Source organism: Mycteria americana, chromosome 2, assembly GCF_035582795.1.
Source record: "Mycteria americana isolate JAX WOST 10 ecotype Jacksonville Zoo and Gardens chromosome 2, USCA_MyAme_1.0, whole genome shotgun sequence".
Classification (NCBI taxonomy): domain Eukaryota; kingdom Metazoa; phylum Chordata; class Aves; order Ciconiiformes; family Ciconiidae; genus Mycteria; species Mycteria americana.
This window is the reverse complement of record NC_134366.1, coordinates 109,982,502-110,003,593: the sequence shown is the minus strand read 5'-3', so window position 1 is coordinate 110,003,593 and position 21,092 is coordinate 109,982,502. Positions and strand designations below refer to the sequence as shown.

General features: G+C 42.0%; 1 protein-coding gene across 3 annotated transcripts in view; it reads right to left on the bottom strand.

Moving 5' to 3' along the window:
• Positions 1 to 21,092, bottom strand: part of ZNF516 (zinc finger protein 516) — a 104,678-nt gene that overhangs the window by 46,467 nt on the left and 37,119 nt on the right. For all 3 annotated transcript variants that reach the window (XM_075494267.1, XM_075494264.1, XM_075494265.1), the window contains one exon: positions 9,501 to 11,529. In XM_075494267.1, coding sequence (XP_075350382.1) covers positions 9,501 to 11,406 — 1,906 coding nt within the window. In that variant the 5' untranslated portion in view covers positions 11,407 to 11,529. The remainder of the gene's footprint in view (positions 1 to 9,500; positions 11,530 to 21,092) is intronic.

Sequence of the window (21,092 nt, the reverse complement as noted above, 5' to 3'; positions counted from 1 at the left end):
TTCTTCTCTAACCATTAGGTGCCAAGTGGTTCAACAAAGCAGTTAACAATGATTCCACCCTGACTGCCCATATGCTTAAAATCAAGCCAGCAGTTACGAGTTTTGCTGGATCAGGGCCAAAGCATTCAGCAATTTGCCAGTTCAAACCCGTGCTGTCTATAAACAAGGAAAACAAAATTCACCATGAAAATAAGTCCCCTACACATTTACAAATCCATTGCAGGCATTGAAAATAATGTCTAGATATCAGTCACAAAATATGGCACAGTAACAGTCACACACCAAGCGCAACAAGGATCCAAAAGCCTCATTCAAGGACTACAGCTTTGAAAATTATAATGAAAAACCTCAAAGTTTTCCTCCACAGCTTCCATAAAATTCACTATATGCTTTTCATCTCCCCAAAAATCCAGGTTTGCTGCTGATAAATCTTGTAGGCAATCAAGAGAAAACTGAAGATGAAGTTATTGATGCTCTCACTGTAAAGTGTTCCCGTGCCTGCAGCTAAGTTGCTCTTGACTTTTACTGGTATGACTGGTACCACAGTCAGGCCCATTCAAGTTAAAGTAATCCAGTGCTTGAATGAGACTACTGGGTTAAAAAGTAATAAAGTGAACTCAAGTGACCTAGTAAAACTTGTATTTGTAAAATGCACCTGCAGAAAACAAATTATCTACCAACACTAGGCCAAACCCCACATTACTTTTATACCCTGTGCAGCCCTGGGACTCCACCAGGTTTCAGCTCCCACAGAATTTAGCCCACCATATCCACTGAGAGCATCTACTGCGAAACCTAACGCGTTAATAACAAAGAAAACCTGACTCTGTTTAAGATGGATGAAGGGCAAACTGTGAACCATAATGGTAAGAGCAGCAAAAAGATTTAACATCAAAGACATCTGCACAAGTCCCTCATTAGCAGTCATTTACAGATCACTAGAATCCCACTAAACACAGCCACAGCACTACTGAAATATTTGGAAATTAGATTAAAAACACTACCACTGCAATTTTCATTGCCTGAATCTTGTTTTACTAGCTGTGGGGGAAGGGAGTCCTCGCTCCCTAATCAGAAACTGCTAGAAAATAAAAGCACTACACAATGTGATCTTATGACTGTAAATGTCACAGAACAGTATTTCACATGCTATAGCTTGATGTAATAGAAACATCCAGTACTAAGAGATACCAGAATTGCTAAACTGGCTTTTACAAGGCAGCAAGGGCAGGGTAGGTGTCAAAAAGTGAGGGTTTTGAGAAAGCTGAGTTACTGTGCAGCTGGATTCCCAAGTGCACATCCCTGTATGCAGATATTTATAATACTTGCTGAAGAAGAGCTAAAAGCCTACTATGAAAACTGGAACCCCTGTGCAACTGACTTAAACATGAAGGGGTATTTTTGAATGTACAAACTGAAACCAAGATGGCTAACAGCTTTCCACAGCCTTGGAAATATTTTTTTTAAATGCTAGTGTTCGGTAAGCATGGAATGGAGATTGGCAATTCAGGGAGGACTAAACATAGACACCAGCAATCCTTAGAAGCAGCCCTTGTGACATTTCCAAAAGCTGCAGAAGAAGTAAGAACTAATCTTGCTTTGGGCATCTTACATAAGCTTCAGGGCAAAGTTTATCCTACTATCACCTACCTTTAAGAAACCACACTCACTTCCTTGCTTTCTAACAGATAAAATAAAGGCGGGGTAAACCTACCTCTCCCTTAGCATCTTGGTACAAAATTTTCTTCCAAACTGAGCTATGCTTTGGCCGCTCATATCACAGACCTACAGCTACAATAAACTGTCTAAACAATACTTCTAATTGTGTCTCTTCTTATTGTATATGGTAACCTGCAAAAAAGGAACACTAACAGTTAAAGCTAAATACAGTAGAAGTGTCTTTGACATGCTGTATCAAAATACCCTGCACAAAATTCTTTGATACTTAAACAAGACCCCCACTAAAACGTTCTCAAGGAATAAAAACAGTGCCTCAGTTGCATTAGTAACTTCAAAATGCTGCAAAAGAAGTCCTCTCTGAGCAACAATAAAGGCAATCTCTGTCGTGAGAAGTCATTCATCTCCTGAAGTATCTCAAGCTCAGCCAGCAAGCCTTAGTTCTGACTTCAGCTGACTGTGTGTTATCTGTTCCTCATCACCCTGCCCTGTTGCTAGAGGAACCTGAATTACTGTTTAACACTCTTGCTGGCCACCCACATTACACGAGACTGAGTAAAACAGGACCTAGTAACGCAGCGCATGGTAATCAGGAACACAGTGGAAATTACCCAAGATGCCTACAGGGCAATCGTTAAACGTTCCTTAGTTGGTATGATGTCAGGGTAATGTATAGCGTTAAAGGGTACAGACTGCATTCTCCCAAAGCATTGCTGCCCTGTTCCAGTCAAACACTTCTTGCACGAGCTTCCTGAAGCACAGCTCCCACCACCAGCCTAAAATAAAGAAGGGCCAAGCAACTTCACGTGTGCGAGGTACACGTGCCCAGGGAGGTTTCAACCACACCTCTAGATGTCCTATGGCTCTTCTCTCTTCCTCTCCCCTCAATACACACTTCAGTGATTCTGGCTGCCAGAACTTTTCTTGTTAGCCATTTCCTTGGGATGATGAGCATTAATTTCCATTTTGTTCTGTTCCCTCAGTTCTTCTTCCCAATCATGTCAACCCACGGTTAAAGATAAATGAAAATAAAAAGCTATTGCTGATTGCAGCACCACAGGAATATACTCGCACATAGGAGATATCCTCTGCAGTCCTGAGGAGCATACAAGAGCCCAAAGGGGGGGAAAGAGGTAACGAAGTGCTGCTGTGGAGATACACGCAGACCTGTACTGGTCAAAAATGATGCTCCAACCTGCAGTGCTTTGCAGAGAAACCTCAGATCAGGAGAAAATATCACACCGCATGTGGCTTTGCTATGTGCATCAGGATTGGACTATGTGCATTACAGCAAGGTAGATATAAAAGAGAAATTTCTGCCTGGTATTATTAGGTGCGTTCAAACTAGGTAACTGATCTAGTCCTGATCCACCAAATTTGCTTTAAGGAACAGTCTGAACTTTGCAAAGTCCCAAACAACGCCTAATGGATCCTACTTCTGCAAGCACAGGGTCCTTGCCTCTGCCCAACTTCCCCTATGATTTGAAGCATCAGCTTGCTGTATTTGAAAGTCCTGGCACTAATCCCACTGGCGCTAACAACCAAAACAATTAGCTGGGGTTGAAAAGTTGAGGGGGTTTTATATTCCAACAACCACTCCTCAGCAATGCCAAAATTAACTCGTGAAGTGTGTAATCACAGTGTAACATTTTTATCTTCATGGCAGGGATCTAACAGCAGCCACCGAGACACTGTTCTTTGTTGAAACTACCTCACTTCTCGGAAGCCTGGGGCAGTAGTTACCAATTGTCCAGCACTGAGACATTCTCCAATTTGTTGTATGCTTATTCTGCAAAATAAATATGCTAAGTAACTGCAACATACTTAAGACTGCACATATAGAACAAGATCTTCATTTGGTGTAAAATGTCCCAACAGCACTGCCTTCAGTGGCATTATACTGTGGGATTTACAGTGAGAGTCTCACATGAGAAGTATCTGAAGTGTAATTATTTGATTAAGATATATAGTAAAAATGTTTGATTTTTAAGCAGTGGAGAGGACTTCCCTTGCACACAGAGGAACATTTTTTCTTCTAAGCAGAACAATGAAGTCCTGGTACTGGATACTGGCAGCTGTGTTTCATGCACTCACTTTGGCAACAGAATACATTTACTAGGACTATCTTCTTCTCTTCTTTGGAGTTACTATACATTTTTGTTTTTCTGTTTTCACTTGCTTAGCTGTTTTATTCTTACTGTTCCTCTCCTCCTCCAAACTACAGCCTCGCTATTTTACTGGAAAATTAAAGCAACTCTGGACAATTTTTACTTTTGATTTATTTTAAATCAAAAGCCTTATGAAATTAGGCACTTTTTGTTAAAGTTCCAGCTCTTGGATTTGTTATAATTTATATCTGACCAAAACAAAGTCCAAATTTATCCTTCATAAATCTCTCCTACTCTTCTTCTTTCACAAAACTTACTAATGTCGTTACGTTTCTGTTCAAGCATTCCAATCTACGTATAGGAGTTTCTTATAACATGCCTGGGATAAATGGTATGTGTTACATCCCCCACTTTGTATAACTTGTAAGTAATTCACAGGCAGCTGTCCCTTCTCCTTCAATTTACTAATAAAGATACTAAATCAGTGTTTGGCCATGGATTTCTAAGAGTTTTTAAAATGTAACAAACACAAAGAGCTCCAAAACCAGGCACTGCTCCTCTTCTTTTTTTTTTTTTTTTTTTTCTTTTTCTCTTAAGCTAAAACCAAGGAGGGAGCTGAGAGTTCAGACTTTTTAGCAGATGGGTAACAACAAGCCAGTGGGTCCACTGGCAGGCATGGACAAGGCGTGCTGCTGCTGCTGTCTCCCATTCGCGTGACTGCTCCAGACCTTCTGGTTTTCACATGGAAATCCTCTGGGAGTTACCTGCCTCCGATTGCAGGGCATCATGAGCCCTCATGGCTTCAGCGCGAGACACCCAACACCCTGGCACTGTCCTGGAGGGTGCCAAGGCACCCCAACGCCATCCCACACCTCTTTTCAGCCTCCCCTCCTCTTCAAAACCTCATCGCATGGCACAGCGCCCTTCACCAAGGTCCTGCTCCCCTCTGCCTCCCCCCATTCCCCTTTCTCTCCTCCCTGCACCCTACCCCCATCTCTTGTCTTGCCCCTTCACGGAGCTCATCTTCTCCTGAAGAAGTCCCACCATACCACTGGTAATTCCTGACACAAACCAAATGCAGCCACGCACCACTGTTTTTTGTATTCATTGTTTGGGGGTTTATTTCATATTCTGTTCAGTCTAGCAACTTGTGCCCACCTCATCTATTCAGACTACGAGCTCCTTGGGCCTAAAGCTGTGTTCGTACAGGGCCTAGTGCAACAGTTCTCACTCGCAATCAGCCCCTTCCTGCATTAGCCAGAGTAATAAAAACGGCATGTGTTGAGTAAGAGTGAATCAGTCTCTCCTTAACGCATTTCAAAAATCCGGAGGAGTCTGACAGAAGGGGAAAAAAAGAAAAAGAAAAGGGAGAGAAGAGGCAGGAGAGAAAGGAAACAAAATGGAGGAGATGGTTTTCACCAGAAGCAGCATTCCCTGTGAGGTGCGACATCCTCTCCTGTCACTGCCATCCTTCCCTGGCAAGGTCAGGCTAGAAGCAGCATTCCCCTCCTTCATTCCTAAACAACACTCCTTTTCTTTTTCTTCTCTTCCCCCTCCCCGCCCCCTAGATTACCTTTAACATTTACTTCTTGCCCAGTCTGGCACTTACATGCAAAAAGAAGTACCTTTATGGCACTCCCTTACTGACTGGGGTATCACAGGCCTGTGCTCTTACTACACGTTTGCTGAGCGCCAAGCGGTATTTAAATCATTTTCACTTCTTTTCTTCATCTTCCCACCTGCCAGCAGCAGTCACAGCCTCAAAAATTATACTTCCTTCTTCATTTCAGGACTGAAATAGTTCATAGTGCCTAATGTAACAAACTGTAACACCCTCAACTGCTAAATACTCCATGACAATGAGGAGGGGGCCCACACTGAGCCTTAAAAATACTAACCACCGAATGCACACAGGCTGAATTATTTCTTTGGCATACCTAAAACTACATTTTAGTTGATAAGCTGAAAGATCTAAAAAGTAAGAGTATTTTCCCTTCCACTTTTATCAACACATGCATAATCCCCCTCTACTCTCTCAGTCATAGCTCTGGGGGGTATTTTAGCTTAAAACGAAAATCACAAAAAAAAAGCCTCAAGTTGGGGAAGTGCTGAGCAACAACTCACAGGTGATCCAAACAGCTTTGGATGCAACTCAGTGGAAATTCAGGCACAGTTTGCTAGTGGCTTGAATGCCAAATGAAAACGAAGACTCATCTGGGGCAGGAAGACCTCGAAAATATTTAAAGGCTGCTCTTAACAGAGCAAATGTGCTCTGAGCCACCTCTTCCCACATGGCCATCACGTGAAGCACATATACATCACGCATATATCTTCGTATGACAGGTATCAGGCGGTACACTGCCTACGTGACTCTAGAAAACCGATTTTTACCCTCCTTCCAACAAGATGGAAAGCATTTTGTAACCAGCTAGCTCACCCCCTGGCAGCTGATAAGCTGGGTTTGCAAACACTACCCCCGTGCCTGAGAAATCATTATGTTACTCTACGTACACAGCAGAGACAAATTACTGATGTGCTAAGAGCAAAGAAGTGCCTACCCTGGAGGCTCTCAACCCCATTTCACATGCAAGGTGCAATTCTTGCTTAGGTGCAATTAGCCCTATCAGTACTTCCCAGGCCCAGTCACCCTCATCCCCAACATCTGTTGGCCCTAAGTGACCACGGAGGTGCATTGCCAGCTTCCCGGCCGCAAGACACTGTGTGTCAACAGGACTACTAAGAGTCTTAAGAATTAAACGCACAAAGAAGTACTTTCAGCTGAGTCAAGGCCACAACATTCAATAGTTGGCAGTCTCAAGGCCCTTTTCTGACCCAGGATAGCACAGTAATGTGTCAAAGGGAGGGAAAAAAGTAAAGATATGAAAGTAAAAAAAACCTACAGATATTATATAACCTTATGAGTAGCACAAGATTTTCCTGACCACAGCCTGAGTAAAAATAATACCGCAGAAGGCATGTCAGGAACAGGAACCGAGAGCGCTGCGTGCCCGCCTCCACTGGGGAGGGATGCTGTCCGTGGGGCTGGAGCGCAGCTCTCGACGGAAAAGCTTCACCAGCAAGAATAACTACAAAAAGCCGCAGCAGAGGATAGCAAACCGCAGCACTTCCAGGACAAAATGTGCTTCAAGGCCATACCAGAACACCTGATTTTAGCTGGAGCGCACATGAGGGCAGAATTTGGCCTGTATTCTGTACACCTTAAGTTTCTGTTCATAAGGGAGGGAAAGAAAGCCGCTCGAGTTAAAGCAGCAATCTGCAGGAGAGTAAAACTAATCCTACAGCCTGCTGGACAGAAGGACCCCAGTCCCTTAGAAAACAATGCAAGGGCAGTGTCAGTAAATCTGCATACCAAAAAGAGAAAATTGAGAAACTTAAGTCTTGAACATTGGCCTATGAAAACTCCTTAAAAAAAAACAAACCCAAAACCAAACAAAAACCCAAAAAACAACTTTCTTTTGAATCCAAAAACTCTTTATCACTTGTAAAAAATGTTCTCTTCATTGACACAGTGATTTTATTTAAATAAACTCTATTAAGAAGCAAGGGTAACATTTCTCTTGGCCATAAGATTAAAACATTTCTTATTAGCCAATTAACTAATTGATTAGCTCTTCAGCTGTGACGTTAGCAAATATAAGATGCAGCAGCCACCCTCCCAGCCCATCAATGCAAACACATCCCTTTTCCAAGATAGACCTTTATTTAGGCCCATCAGTTTTCTATTTCTTTACAGTTAAAGAAGATAAAGACCAATTTGGCACCCAAAGAAATGAGTTTCCAGGCGTTGGCTAGTGACACTGGTTAAGCCAGTCACCTTAATTCCTGAGAGAGAAACTGCTGTGTGACTTTAACTCCCACCTTTCACTCCTGCAACAAGGGCTCAGAGCTTGAGTTGAAGCAAGAAGCGGGACAGGCAAAGAGATGAGACAGCTCCTCTTATTAAAAATAAAGTGCTTAATACAGAGAGTGCATAAGAACAGCTTTCCTATTTGAACATCATGTGAAAAAGTGTTTCGGTGTTTTCAGCCCATCTCCAGAGAGATGGTTTTCCATCACAGCACTTCCTATAAGGGCACTGTACTTTACACCACTAAAACATGGCAGCCCCATTTAACTCCAGACAGAGCTGCAGTTTTATCACTGCATCTTGTGTCAACTGTATGGAGGTGTTTCAGGTGGCAGCTGATGGATTTTCACACAAAATAAGTATGTATGCTTCGTAAAAACTTTGTCTAAGTGTCCAAAATCCAACAGCAGATGGGAAAGTCAAATTCTGAGTCTTTTAAATGGGCAAATAATCACAGTGAAAGTATTTAAGTCAGCTTGTTGCTAGCACTTTTTAGAGTTCTAGTTTATGGAAAGGGCAAGAAAGCATTAAAAAAAGTAGAGTTCTTGGTTTAATTTACGTTTCTGTTCTAGTGCACACCCAATCTGTCCATCAAGGACTTGATCCAGGACGTAGCAAAATCAAGTTAAGACCGTTCTTGTAAGTTTTAAGGACAAACAGATGGGTTTAATTTTTTACAATTTCAGTCCTTTGGAGCTCTCTTCCCTCTCCATCTTGCATTTCGAAAGTTATATTGCCAAGCAGCGTCAGCCCCAACATTAGTTGTCCTAAAACCATGGGACTTTCATGAAAGAAGCTTAATGACAAAAAAAAAATATCCAACTTTGCTTCGAAACTTTATGAAAAACATGTAACTATTAATACACAATTCTGGAAAATGTTGCTCTGCCGCTGCGGGGTCTGTAGCCAGTGGAGAAAGCACAACATTATATAAAATCCTGAAAGAACACAGCTAATTGAATAAACCCACCCTCTTCCACAATGGTGCAGATTACTTCATCCGCAATGGTCTTGAAAATGAGTTTAACTCACAGATAACCATGTTCTTCACAACAAAAGGAAGGAAAATGAGAGGAAGAAGTTATTGTTCACCAAACAGAAAACAAACAAAAAACCAGCACAAGACTGGTAAGGAAAGAATGGTTAATCTCACATTTCTAAGAGGGTATTATAAACAAAGAATGGTGAACAACAAAAATAAAATATTAAAAAAAAAGATACAGAAGTGCTTAATGGTGTTCTTTTAAATATTTACTTTGCTGCTATTTGGAGAATAATTTGTTCCATTTAGTAGTGTTAGGCTCAAAGGACTGCTTTAATCCAGAGAGATTAATTATAGCCTTTGGAGTTATAAACACAATTTGGGAAGCGAAGCAGAGAAGAGGAGAGAAACGCCTCTCACACTGGCGATAATAAGTTTACGCGCTTCAGGGCTACACCACACAGGCTGTGCCCTTGCTACACCTGCACGCTACAGGCAGAACAGTGCACAGGATGCTTATAAATCAGGGAAAAACAGCCCCAGAGATGTCCAGGGAAGACACTACCTACCCTACAGCATTGCTATAGGCAACTAAGATACTTCTCAGGTGTCCTTCACCAAAATACAAGTTCACCTGCACCTTATGAAGGCATCCTCTATCTCGCTTTTATCACCCACGCCAGAAACAACGAGTTGCCATGCTGAGACAACCAGCAGCGCTCAGCAGGCACGGGACCCCATCCACACCGTCTTTAAACCTCTCACGTGCTTTCACACATCTCTCCCTCTGCTCATCACCATGTCCTGCACCAGGAGACGCAGGGACCAGTGACAGTGAGCAGGGCAAGGCTGGGAGCAATCTTACCTAGCAAGGGTTCGGCTGCTCCCTCCTCCGAGCTCTCCTCGGCTCCCTCCTCCCCCAGGCCGGAGGTGACAGAGTCCTCCGGGGCAGACGCGGAGCCAGGGGTGCTGGGCCCGCTGACGGACCCCGAGTCCCCTTCCTCGCTGCTGGAGCCATAGCGGTCAGGCTGGGTGGCCGTCCCGCCCTCGCCGCAGCTCCTCCGCTCCTTGCGGTGCACCCGGGAGTGCAGCACCATTTGGTGGTAGGTGCGGAAGATCTTCCCACACTCGAAGCACTCAGTAGACTTGTTCTGGGTGGCCCGCCGGCTCTGCCGCGAGGCGGGGCGGTAGTCCAGGTCCCCCTGGGCGAGCGGGCAGCTCTCCCCCGGTGGGGCACCGCTGGTTTTCTCCGGGCGCCCGCTGCTGCAGCTCTTCTTCTTGGGGTTGCTGGAAGAGCTGGGCGAGTCCTGGTCTCGCTTGCGCTTCTCCTGGTTGACGAGGATATACTCTCTCTTATCCTTGTCGTAAGTCACGTCTGCATCCGCCAGGGCCTCGTCCCATCCCACATACTTCACATACTCGGAGGGCTCTACTACTTTTCCTTTGGTGGCCAGCTGCCAAGCTTGGTAGCTACTGACCGGATCCAGCTCAGCTACTCTTTTCCCAGGCTGTCCTCTTGTAACTCTATCCAGCCCTACAGATGGCCTTAGATTGAGAGACTGCAAGAAAAACTGCTTCGTTACCGAGGAGCTTAGGCTCCCATCAGTTAAGCCCTCGGCTTTATCCCCGGCGCTGCCCCGCTGCGCCCGGTAGTGAACAGCGTTATGCGCTTTCAGGCTTTCCATATTTGTAAACAGATTTCCACACTTGGTGCAAACTTCGTACAGAGACAGGCCCGTCACAATCGTCTCCTCCTGTATCACGTCATTGATAGTGGCTATGAGCTCCAAATCATTTTTTGGTTTGTTTTTGCTCCCGGTCTTGGGGCCATGCGACTTCATGTGGTTTTTGAGAAACCAGGGCTCTTTGAATCTCCTGCCACATATGTGGCACCCGTGATCAAATGACCCCCTGTGCTTTTTCATATGAGCTTTCAGGAACCAGGTTTGGCTAAAGGCCTGACCGCAGACTTCGCATGGAAACTCGCCGGCACTCAGCTCGCTCTTGCAGTTCTCGGTGTAGGCCTCCCCATTTGGGACCTGAGCTGTTATATGGTCCTTCTCTATGTGGTTTAACAGCGTCTCCTCCCTCAGGGTCATGTAGCTACACAACCTGCACTTGAACGGTTTGTGGACCTGGTGCAGGTGCTGCTCCAGGTCCTTCTTCCTTTCAAATTTGTTTTTGCAGAAGGTGCACTGGTAAGAGGTCAGCTTGCCATCCTCCTCTGCTGGCACTGCCTCCACAACCTCCTTCTTGCTGCTTCTCAACAAGATCTTGCTGCTATCTACCTGAGCGGTACCGTTCAAGATCTTGTTGCAGGCAGACGTACTTTTAGTGGGGCTGGTGCACCCGCCGAGGCCCTCCGAAACTCCCATCTCCCCCAGCTGCGCCTCTCCCATCTCCGCCTCGTGCCCCTGACTTAAAGTGCCTGTTCTGTGACTACGGATGTGGATCTTCAGGTTGCCCTTTTGGGAAGCTCTGTGATCACAGTAAGGGCATTTGTAGGGCTTCTCGCCTGTGTGCTTCCTCATGTGCTGCGACAAGGAGCTCTGAAAAGGGAAACTTTTACCGCAGATGCAGCAGCTGTGGCACATGGTCTTGTCAGCATCCATGTCATTCTTGCTTAGCTTGCCTGGGCTGGAGGATCTCCGTAACTCCATTTCTGCCTCTCTACTACGATCCATCTGTATTACTGCAACATTGGGTGAGTGGGGCAGGAGGACAAAAGCATGTCCGGCAGCAGAGGAGGGCTGGACCGCATTTTCAATCATACGGTTCTGCAGAGAGATGTTTTATTGCTTCATTCTCAGGATAACGTTTCTCCTTTCAGCTGCTCGAGAGTCCGAAGCGCCGATTTATTTCCGTGTGCTCTGTAAGCGGATGGCATAGATCACCTGAAACAAGAACAAAATCACACAAATGTACAGAAATTGTGTAAACATATTCTTAAATATATTTAAACCTATTCCTATTTTTAATTCAACAACTTCCATCACTCACCCCACATTCAGAAGCATACTATACTACAATTTATTGCACCAAAAAGCAGAAGCTTCTCCTTTTGCTGATATTCTAGACTTCAATGGCAAGCATCATTAATAAACAAGTGAAATCCAAAAAAGAGCATTCATTCATTTCCATACACTGACATCACAGTGTCTTTTAAAAAGTGCAAACTTTTAAAATATTTTTTGTTTTAAAACCAGGCAGAAGTGGCTAAAAATACACCTTAAATGAGGAAAACATTTCTTGAGGGGGTTATTACACTTTAAATCCGTGGCTTTACCATCATGTGTAATTTCATGTAAAATACTTACTTGCCAAAGATAAAAGGCTTTCCTAGAGACTTTAGCAAGTATCATATTCCTGCTGGCAACTGCATTACTTTGCGTCTCAGACAGCTCTGCTGTGCTTGATGTGGCATGCACAGAGCAGGCGCAGAGGCTGAGGACGCTCAGTACTTTGATTAGAGAGAAAACAAGAATCCAGAGCCTGACAAAGCATTCAGGAAGACTAGAAGTTGTTTCCTGACGGACAATGAAGAAAAAAAACCCTCGAAGTGTAATATTTAGTCTCAGTCTAACAAAGTAAACTGATAATGTGTGTAGGTATCAAATGATCTTAAAAGTGAGTGATTTATGTCAACAAGACATACTGGGAACCACAGCACCACCCACCTCCATGAAACAGAATCTTAACCACAAACAAACAAACAAAACAAGAAACAACTTTGATTAACAAAACAGATTAATGAAAGTTTAAAAGCTTTTGTATCTTGTCATGATTAAATGGAAGTGTCAATATCTGCCTCAGCTATGCAAGATGCAACACACCAGCAATTCTCCACCTTGTATATAGCAAAACCCAATGGTTAAGATCTCCATAGACTGTTTCTTTTCCAATTACCACACTGTAAAACAAAAATCTTCCCCCTTTCCTATCCTCATTAAGTACTACAAACACCACATGACTAAGATCAAAGAATACTGTATTCTCTAATAAAGAGAACCAATCTATTACTACATTAAGAAAACACCAGCTTCTTAAAATGTAGCTAAAAATACGCAGAGCAGTAACAAGACTATATACTCACACATCCATCACTTGACATCTGTGACTCAATAAATAAAGAGCTACAGATCTACAGTTGCAAATTTTAAGGTTTCTTCTTGTATTCACCTCTGAGTTTCTTCAATAGGTAAATAAATAAATCCTCTAACCACATCACCAGCATGAGCCTAACAAAAAGCAAAGTAAACTGATGCAATGCTCATCTCAATTACACACTCTAGAATAACTTCATTATGTTTAAGTTAATCTAGCCCTCTTATTTGCTACAAGACCATTCATTTCTGGGTTTGATTTTCTGCATATCTAGTATCCGTTCAGCATATTAAGAGTTATCAACAGCATCTACCCAAACTACCTTTTCGTCAGAGAGCTGACAGTAGTATCTAAGCGATGTTTCGCAAATGCAATTTCATTTCTTGAATGAAGCGTTTTTATATTATGACTAATTTATTATGACCTAAAAAAAAAAAAAAATCACATCAGATCACAAATTCAGAAGTCCATATGAGGAGGACGTTTACAAACCAGAGTATCTACGTTAATCTCTGAAATTAGCCACTTAAAACCAAATTGAGGGGCAGCCTCAGAAGAAACTCCCTGGGTATATAAAGGATGGCAGCCACTGGAAGTTGTGGCTGTACCAGAAGGTACGAACATGCCAAACAGCAAATACAAATGCAGTTTACACCGCATATTGAGGGATAAAACAATTCAGAGTAACATCTTACTTACCTGATCCGTAATCTAAAGCTGCCAAGTAACAACCCATATTATCTTATAATCAAAGACTTAACCTAAAACTCATTAAATCATAAAAAGAAATACCAGGGTAACTTCTTGCATTTAACACGATAGTACACTTGAACAAGCAACAGCTGCTTCTGAAATGTTCTGCATTTGTTCTGCATTGTAGGAAAAAAGATAGCAAGTTTTGGGGACAGATTTTTCCAGGTATTTTATACAATGTTTTCTACATTCTGTGTTTTCTACAGTTTACACCAGTGAGAACACTGCTTATTGGTAGGCTTTTAGACGAGCGACTTTTTTTTTTTTTTTTAATGTAAGTCCCATTTTAACTCAACTTTCTACAGTGTTTCCTGTCTGAAAGTTCAAAAGAGCTGTAAGAGCCAAACTTAGACAAGAATGCTGTATGCAGCAGTTCAAGCACATATAAATCCAAAGCTTCCAAGTCCCTTTGTTTACTTGGCCACAGCTTCCCTGTGCTTAGTCTTGACATATTTCACTTTAATTATTTATAGCATTTTCATTAATGAAATTTAGTTACGAAAATGAGGATATGAAGAAAGCATTACGTATAAGACAGATATTAGCCACTTGCAGAGATCCCCCTAGCCCTATATGAAATTAGGCCTGACGGGGTAAAACGTCAGAGTTAAAAAATTACCAAATTATTTTGTTAGTCTAAAATACTTAATGGAACTGTTATCGTCTTCACCAAAATATTCTGAGAAAATTGTTTCACCTTTACTACTTTAGCTTGGCCAACGCACTGCAATTTATAACTTCAAAAGTTGAAATAAAGTATTCCTAAGATTTGAATTATTTCAATTCATACACATTTAAGACTCACGAAATTTCAAGTCTTATGTACCACAGACAGAAATTCCAGGAGGAGGAAGGGTGTTCACCCAATCCGAGTTTGCTTTACACAGTGTATGGAGGTCTCCCTTAGGCTTTGGTAAATTGACTGACACAAACATCCACAAACGACTTACAACTCCCTCCTCACATCATTTGAGTGCCACTTAAAAGTAGTTCTTTTAGAAGGGCTCTTTGCAGAACAGCAAAGCCAGTCTTCATTGGAAAGAAGCAGCAAAAACAAAATAAAAATGACAACTTTGAAAAAAGCTTCAATTCAGAAGACCGAATGTACAAAATGAGGAAAACAACACTTGTAAAGAATCCTACCAATAGAAAACAACATTTTGGCTTAATAATTTCCACCTTAGTATTAAACAATTATTTCAACATCAAAGATGGCACAAGGGATGGAAGACGTCAACTGGTAAATCAAACCACACTGATTACTCTTCCGCTGTGCGTAAAATTTTGCCATAGCTATTTTTGTTTCTTTCTGGCTGCCTGTGGTGATAAAAATATTTGTATTTTGAAATAATTATGAATTTGAAAGTATTCTGAAATAATTCTCTTTCAGCACGCATGGAACGTGGCCACCTCCAGCTACCCTAAGGCTACTAAAAAATGTTTCAACTCCCAGTAATTTCAGGTGGTAGCCAGTAACCTTTCATTGCTTTGGTCCAAGTTCGCCCTGCAGTTCCTTAGCACTGCCTTGTCACACAGAATCCACAGCAGAGTCACATCCAGCCTGCAGATTTCTCCCAGACTGTCACAGCACAGAGATCCCCACTAGCACAGAGGCAAGCCGCAAGGAAATGCAAGTGAATGTACACTGTAAATTAATATGTAGTCTTTAAAAATATTTTGTGTGTTTTAATGGCATTGCAGCCTATGCCAAATGCCACATAACTCCTTGAGGGGGATTTGATACTCTGTTGTAAGGGGCATATGAACTAGATTCACTTCATTTTGTTGAACTGGGGATCAGCAGTTCACATAAGAAACCACTGGCCAGTGGCCAGGAGGCATTTTCAGCCCCTTTAAAATACACTGAGGCACTTCATATCATCACTGTTTACATGCAGGTTTGGTATATAAAGCAAGGTGGGAGAGACACATGAACAAAGACCCAAAAACAGGAGGGGTGGCGTGCCGAGAAATGCCTTTTCTCAGCCAAATATTTTAGTTATAAGGCTTGTTCCTGCACCCATTGCCTCACAGGAAGCCTTTGCCTTGACCCACATGGGAACAAAATACAAATAAACTTTTTTATCCCCCCCCCCCCCAAAGGGAAAACAAGCTTTCCTACAAGCTTAAACCAAGTATTTGTCAGAATCAACTCTGTTTCAAACATTTAGGCATCAAAACTTCTCTGGTTTTAAAAAATAACTCGGACAGAGTTCTTGGCTTGAGAGAAAACACGTTTGGCCAAAGTGACCTGCTCTCACCGCAGAGCCCCGGCCGATGCCTTTCCCAGCATCAGCCACGGCTTCCCCAGCGAGGCCATGGTAGCCCGTCCGTGCCGGCAGCGCGGCAGGCACACCGGTGCACGGCTGCATCATCCTCGCAACTTCCGCAAGACCCTCACGTAGTCTTGAAGTGAAGCATGCGTAAGAGCACAGGGGAACAGCACTTCAAATAAAACAGGAGCGCTCTGAAATACCTATTACTCTTCTCTTCATGCCACCTGCATGTTCTGGAAGAGGACCAGGTGTGCTGCGAGAACTCCCGCAGGGCGAGACAGACCCTCTTAAGAACCTTTTGTGCCTCTTGGAAAACAATTAATAAAAAAAGAAACTGAAAATAAACAACACAAGAAAATTGAAAGATAAAATGCAAGAGATACCACACTGAAAAAGTAATTGCAAATTCATTTCTTACATACAAATATCCTCTGCAGTGCAGACTGAGAGGAAAATATACAAGAAAATTATTCCTGTTCCAACATACAGAAGACTATACATTATTTTTTAATTTCTCTTCAATTAAACCTGACTTTAAAAATCATATCGCATAGGCTGTAGGGGCAAGAAGGGAAAACTCTTCACTAAGTACTAAACAAGAAAATACAATCTGGGAAGCTACACAGCCCTATTCAAATAGCACAGCGTATATTTTAAAACAAAGTGCTTTCAGCTTGGGTGTGAATATTTCAAGTTCCATCTGAAAGATAAATGCACTGGAGAAATATCGCCCTTCTAAACTCCAAGAGGTCTGAATACACACTGCAATCACTCCACCATGTTCCTCTGCCAGAAGCAACAATGACTTTAAAAAAAAAAAAAAAAAAAAAAAAAAAAACCAACAAAAAAAAACGACTGTGAGGGGTGATCTTGTGGAAAAAATACCTTACTGAAATTCCTTCTAGATGATGAAATGATAGGACATAGCACGTAAACATCTAGGTGGATTTGAGGAAGTTGTATCTTTCAAAGAACTGCAACCTGGAGAGCTGATCTCTCCTGACTGGAGAAGGCTCAGGTTGCCCCAGAGCCGAACAGACTTTGCAGTTCAGAGTAAAGAGGCCAGAAGAGAGCGAAGTACAGGAAGAGAGCGGACTTAGCAGAACGTTTTACAACTGCATCTCCAGCCTTCGTGCTCACTGACCCGCAGACACCTTTCTCCCCCTCCACATCCTCTCCCGAGGCTGCAGAGACACCCTCCTCCACAGACACCAGCCTCGCTCTACCTGCACACCCTCCTCCTCACTTCGTGAGGGGACGTGGCTTCTTCTGAACACCTGGATCCCATGGGGGTCATCAGTCCACCACCCTGATTAAAGGCTCGATCCTGCCGTCCTCATTGAGGCACCAGTCCTACCTAAATGCCTCTTAATGCCTCTTACGGACCATGTCACTAGCCTATAGACCCTCTACTGCCTTGAGCTGATAGCATCCTTCAGACTACACTGGAGGGTAGAAGAGTGAGTGTATCTTTAAGTAGTAAGCCCATACTTGAATTCGCAGGAAATCCTGGCATTCTGCAACCTATAGACTAAACTTGCCATTAGGTAAAGGCAGCATAGCTCTGAACTGATTTTCTGAGAGTAATCCACACTAACCCAGTAAAAAGCTATCCAAAAATCCCGAGCCAGTTGTAGAAGACTGTCAAATTTTCACATGTATTCAGTTATTAGAAGCGGCAATCTTGACAACAGACCTCCTGAAGTTTGTTTAAGCCTGCCAAAACCGACACAGGACTGGAAAGGAAAAATAAAAAGCTCCTGGAAAAACAAACAAGGAATTTCTATTAGTCTATTTCCGCTTAGGCTTTATAAAATCCTTCGGCAGCATTTTGCAATACTTTTTTGTTTAATTATTTTAAACCAGCCTTCCCCTGCAGCTGGGGAAGCTCTTCCCATTTGAAAAGTTTGCTGTCTGAACCTTGAGATATTATCTTGAGCTTCTCCAAATACATCATGTGTTTTTGTGTCTTTCTCCCTCCATGAGCTAATGACATTTTGCAGCAGGCTTCGGAGCAGCAGCCAGGGCTGCGAAAGCAGAGTCAGACCTTTCTCAACCAATGCCACACCCTTAGCAGGGGAAAGAATACGCTGAAATAAAGATAAAAACACTAATGCTGAAAAGGCTGGAGGTAGGCATTTGCAGCGAGGTGATCTCTCTCAAAACAAAGTCAGCAAAACCTCCGTAACCCAGATTTTTTTGTGGCTCCTCAAGAAGCAGTTCAGGGGCAAGGGGGGGGGGAGTTTGCTTTTGCACTGCTACAGGGTATGTTGAGAAACACAGAGCTGTCACCCACTCAGTACATATTTTGTGTTTTAGTATACTGTGCGTGTTTGTCTTCTGGGAGACAAAGAAATGTACTTTAGTAGTTACACTGTAGTATTCTAAGCAATGAATTGAAATATATCATTAACATCCAGGACAAGCTTTATCTTGCTACCAAAACAAAGGGACTATTCTTTGAACAAATTGAGGGGGAAAATCCCATAATGACAATGAAGAGTTCCTCTCCCTAAAAACTGCACTGCACAAGAGTAACAATTATGGGCTTATATTCTACAGACTGGGGTTGCGAATAGCTGCATGAAGCGATGCATTCACTATTGGCAGAGTAAGTACCATTGATGACAAGGCCTTGGGGCTTCTGCTGTTCACAGACCAATCAATAATCCATTATGAACAAACTACATTTCCCCTCTAATATGAAGAAATGAATAAAAGGGAACCAGTATCACTAGTACTTTCATGGAAAAAACAACAATGCAGAAATCACAAAATGCCATCACAAGACTTGAAACTAGTGGTGATTTCTAACACTGACAGAACTACCCACAATAACCCTTTATTTTACATCAGTTGCTGGAGACCACTACATTATAGTCCAAAATAAAAAAAAAATTTAAAAAAAATTTTAAAAAGCTTATTTTAAAGGCAAGATTCTTTCAAGACCACTTGTTCTGGCTGCAGGACAAAACAAAAAAGCACCATTAATCTTTCAAGGCAAGGAGGAGAAAATGAACTAACTTCATCCAAGTATCTACCATTTTGCTTCAAACTGTTTTCTAATGCAACGTAAATAAGAACTTCTGATTAGAAATAACTGTCCAAATGTGACTGGTCAACCATAACAAGACTTTACTGCAGCAGCTGTGTTACTGTCCAGACATGAGGCCCTGAAATTGTTGTTCTCCCGTTGTCACTGTCACACGCTACAATACAATCAAGAGAGGACCCACTTAAATAGCAAAACCATAGCAAACCTCAGCATCCTCAGTCCAGTTCCTACCTAGACCTCTCAACACAGCACCGCAAGGTAGAAGAGGACAAAAGCTCTCCTGAAAAATTACAGATAAAGTATTTAAATTAAAAAAAAAAAAAGTTACTGATTTTTTGATGGGTAACAGTAAATTAGATCCAAAGGAAACACTGAGACCAATATTATTAATGCATAAGGCACTCTATGTCCTTTTTCTGAAATATAAAGACTAGTAGTTAAAGTTGACCTCGTGGGGTGGGGGGCTGGGGGAATGAATACACAATGTGATTATTGATCAGCCCTAGAAAAGCCAAGAACTGCACTAGTGCAGATGTGATTTTTTTTTTCCTAGGGTCATTAATGATATATGTTGGAAAGTCAAAAGCTCTTATTTTGACACACTCTAATAGTGTCTCTAATTCTGAATATAAGCATCATCTTAGGTTCAAAAAAATCTTTAAAAAACAAACAAAGCAAGCCCTCCATTTTACTTCAATTTAACAATAATGTTTTCCTATTTGGCCACACCCACCAAGTGAGTTACTTTAGTGTCTCAGTATTCTCAAGTACTAAAAATGAAAAGTTGAAGAAAAATCCACAATTCTGACAGTATCAAACCAAAAATGTCAGTTACAAATACAAGCAAAGTCACCTCAATATTGTATATTACCTCCTTATTCAAATCGATGGCATTGATGCTGTCTATTCATGCATGTCTATGGAGATGCACATATACATGGGCAGCACAGTATTTTCCCAGCATCCAACAGTGCTTTTATATTTAATGATCTTGTTAGGGTTTCCACTGCAAACCAATTTACACAGAGTTGTAACACGGCCATTTTAAATCTGCGGCGTGGGGGCTGATTTCAAACTGTATGGGCAGGGTATTTTCCTGCTAATACGCTCTGTTATGTTCTGCTCTGTTTGCATCTTAAAATGGGGGAAAAAAATGTATGTGTTTTTATTTCCAGTGTCATGAGAAGGAAATACTTAGTTTTATTATTTTTACATTATCTGCAGAAGAATAAGGACTGGATCGTCAGCTGGTGTAAAATACTGGAGTGCAGTACATTGCACACATATACACCCACCCCTTCTTGCTGCCTCTTTCATCTGCCCCATCAACGCAAGCTAACACAAACCACATCCTCAGCTGCCATAAGTGCACACAGTGCCATAAGATCAATTTGTATCGAATGAGAAGCTATACTGCTAGCTAAAACCAGAATGCCTTTGTGCTGTGTAAACCAAGACTCGAATGCAAGAAAAACATGAGCATAATTAAGAGTAAATATTTTTAATTTTTGATTTCCTACCCCAGAAAAAGTTACACGAAGCAACATTGTCCTAAGTGCCCAAATTCCTTCCTGTCACAACTAACAATTACACCTGTGAGGAACAAACTTCAGTGCTTTAGTACATACATACAGTGCTGTAACAACTTGTTCGTAGCAGACCTCAAATGCAAAAAGTTGTATGTTTAATACCAAGCAAATTTACTAGCTACAGCTATGTGTTCAGCAGGTCAATGGAAGGTAAAGATTATTTCTACAATACGTTGCTATGATATAAGCTGTGTGGAGAATTAAGAAATTCAAGGTAATAAATTATTTTCTTTTATACCTAATATATCATACTGCTCAAATTGCTACAGTAAAATAATTACCTTATAAATACAAGTGTTGCCAAGTGTTAACCTGTTAACAGATTTCGAATTACAGCACTGTTGTTTGATTAACTATTAAAGCCTTACCATAATAAAACATTGTTTCTGAAGTAACACCAGCAAGTCGTTTGCTTACTCCCCCCCCCCCCCCCATATTATAAAGGCATTGTAAAGCACTGAAACAAGCTTTTGGGCTATAGTTCTATACCTCCTTATCTCTTTTCAAAATCCCATTTTAAGAGAGTTAAAAGATTGCATTAAAAGGGGGGGAGGGGGGGACAGAGGGAGAGAGGAAGGGCAGAGGGGAAAGGGAGAGGAACTGTGCCCTGAAATACAAGGAGGGATAATCATATGCAAAAGCCATAAAAGCATTCTGTTAAACATTACCTTCTGAGGTGG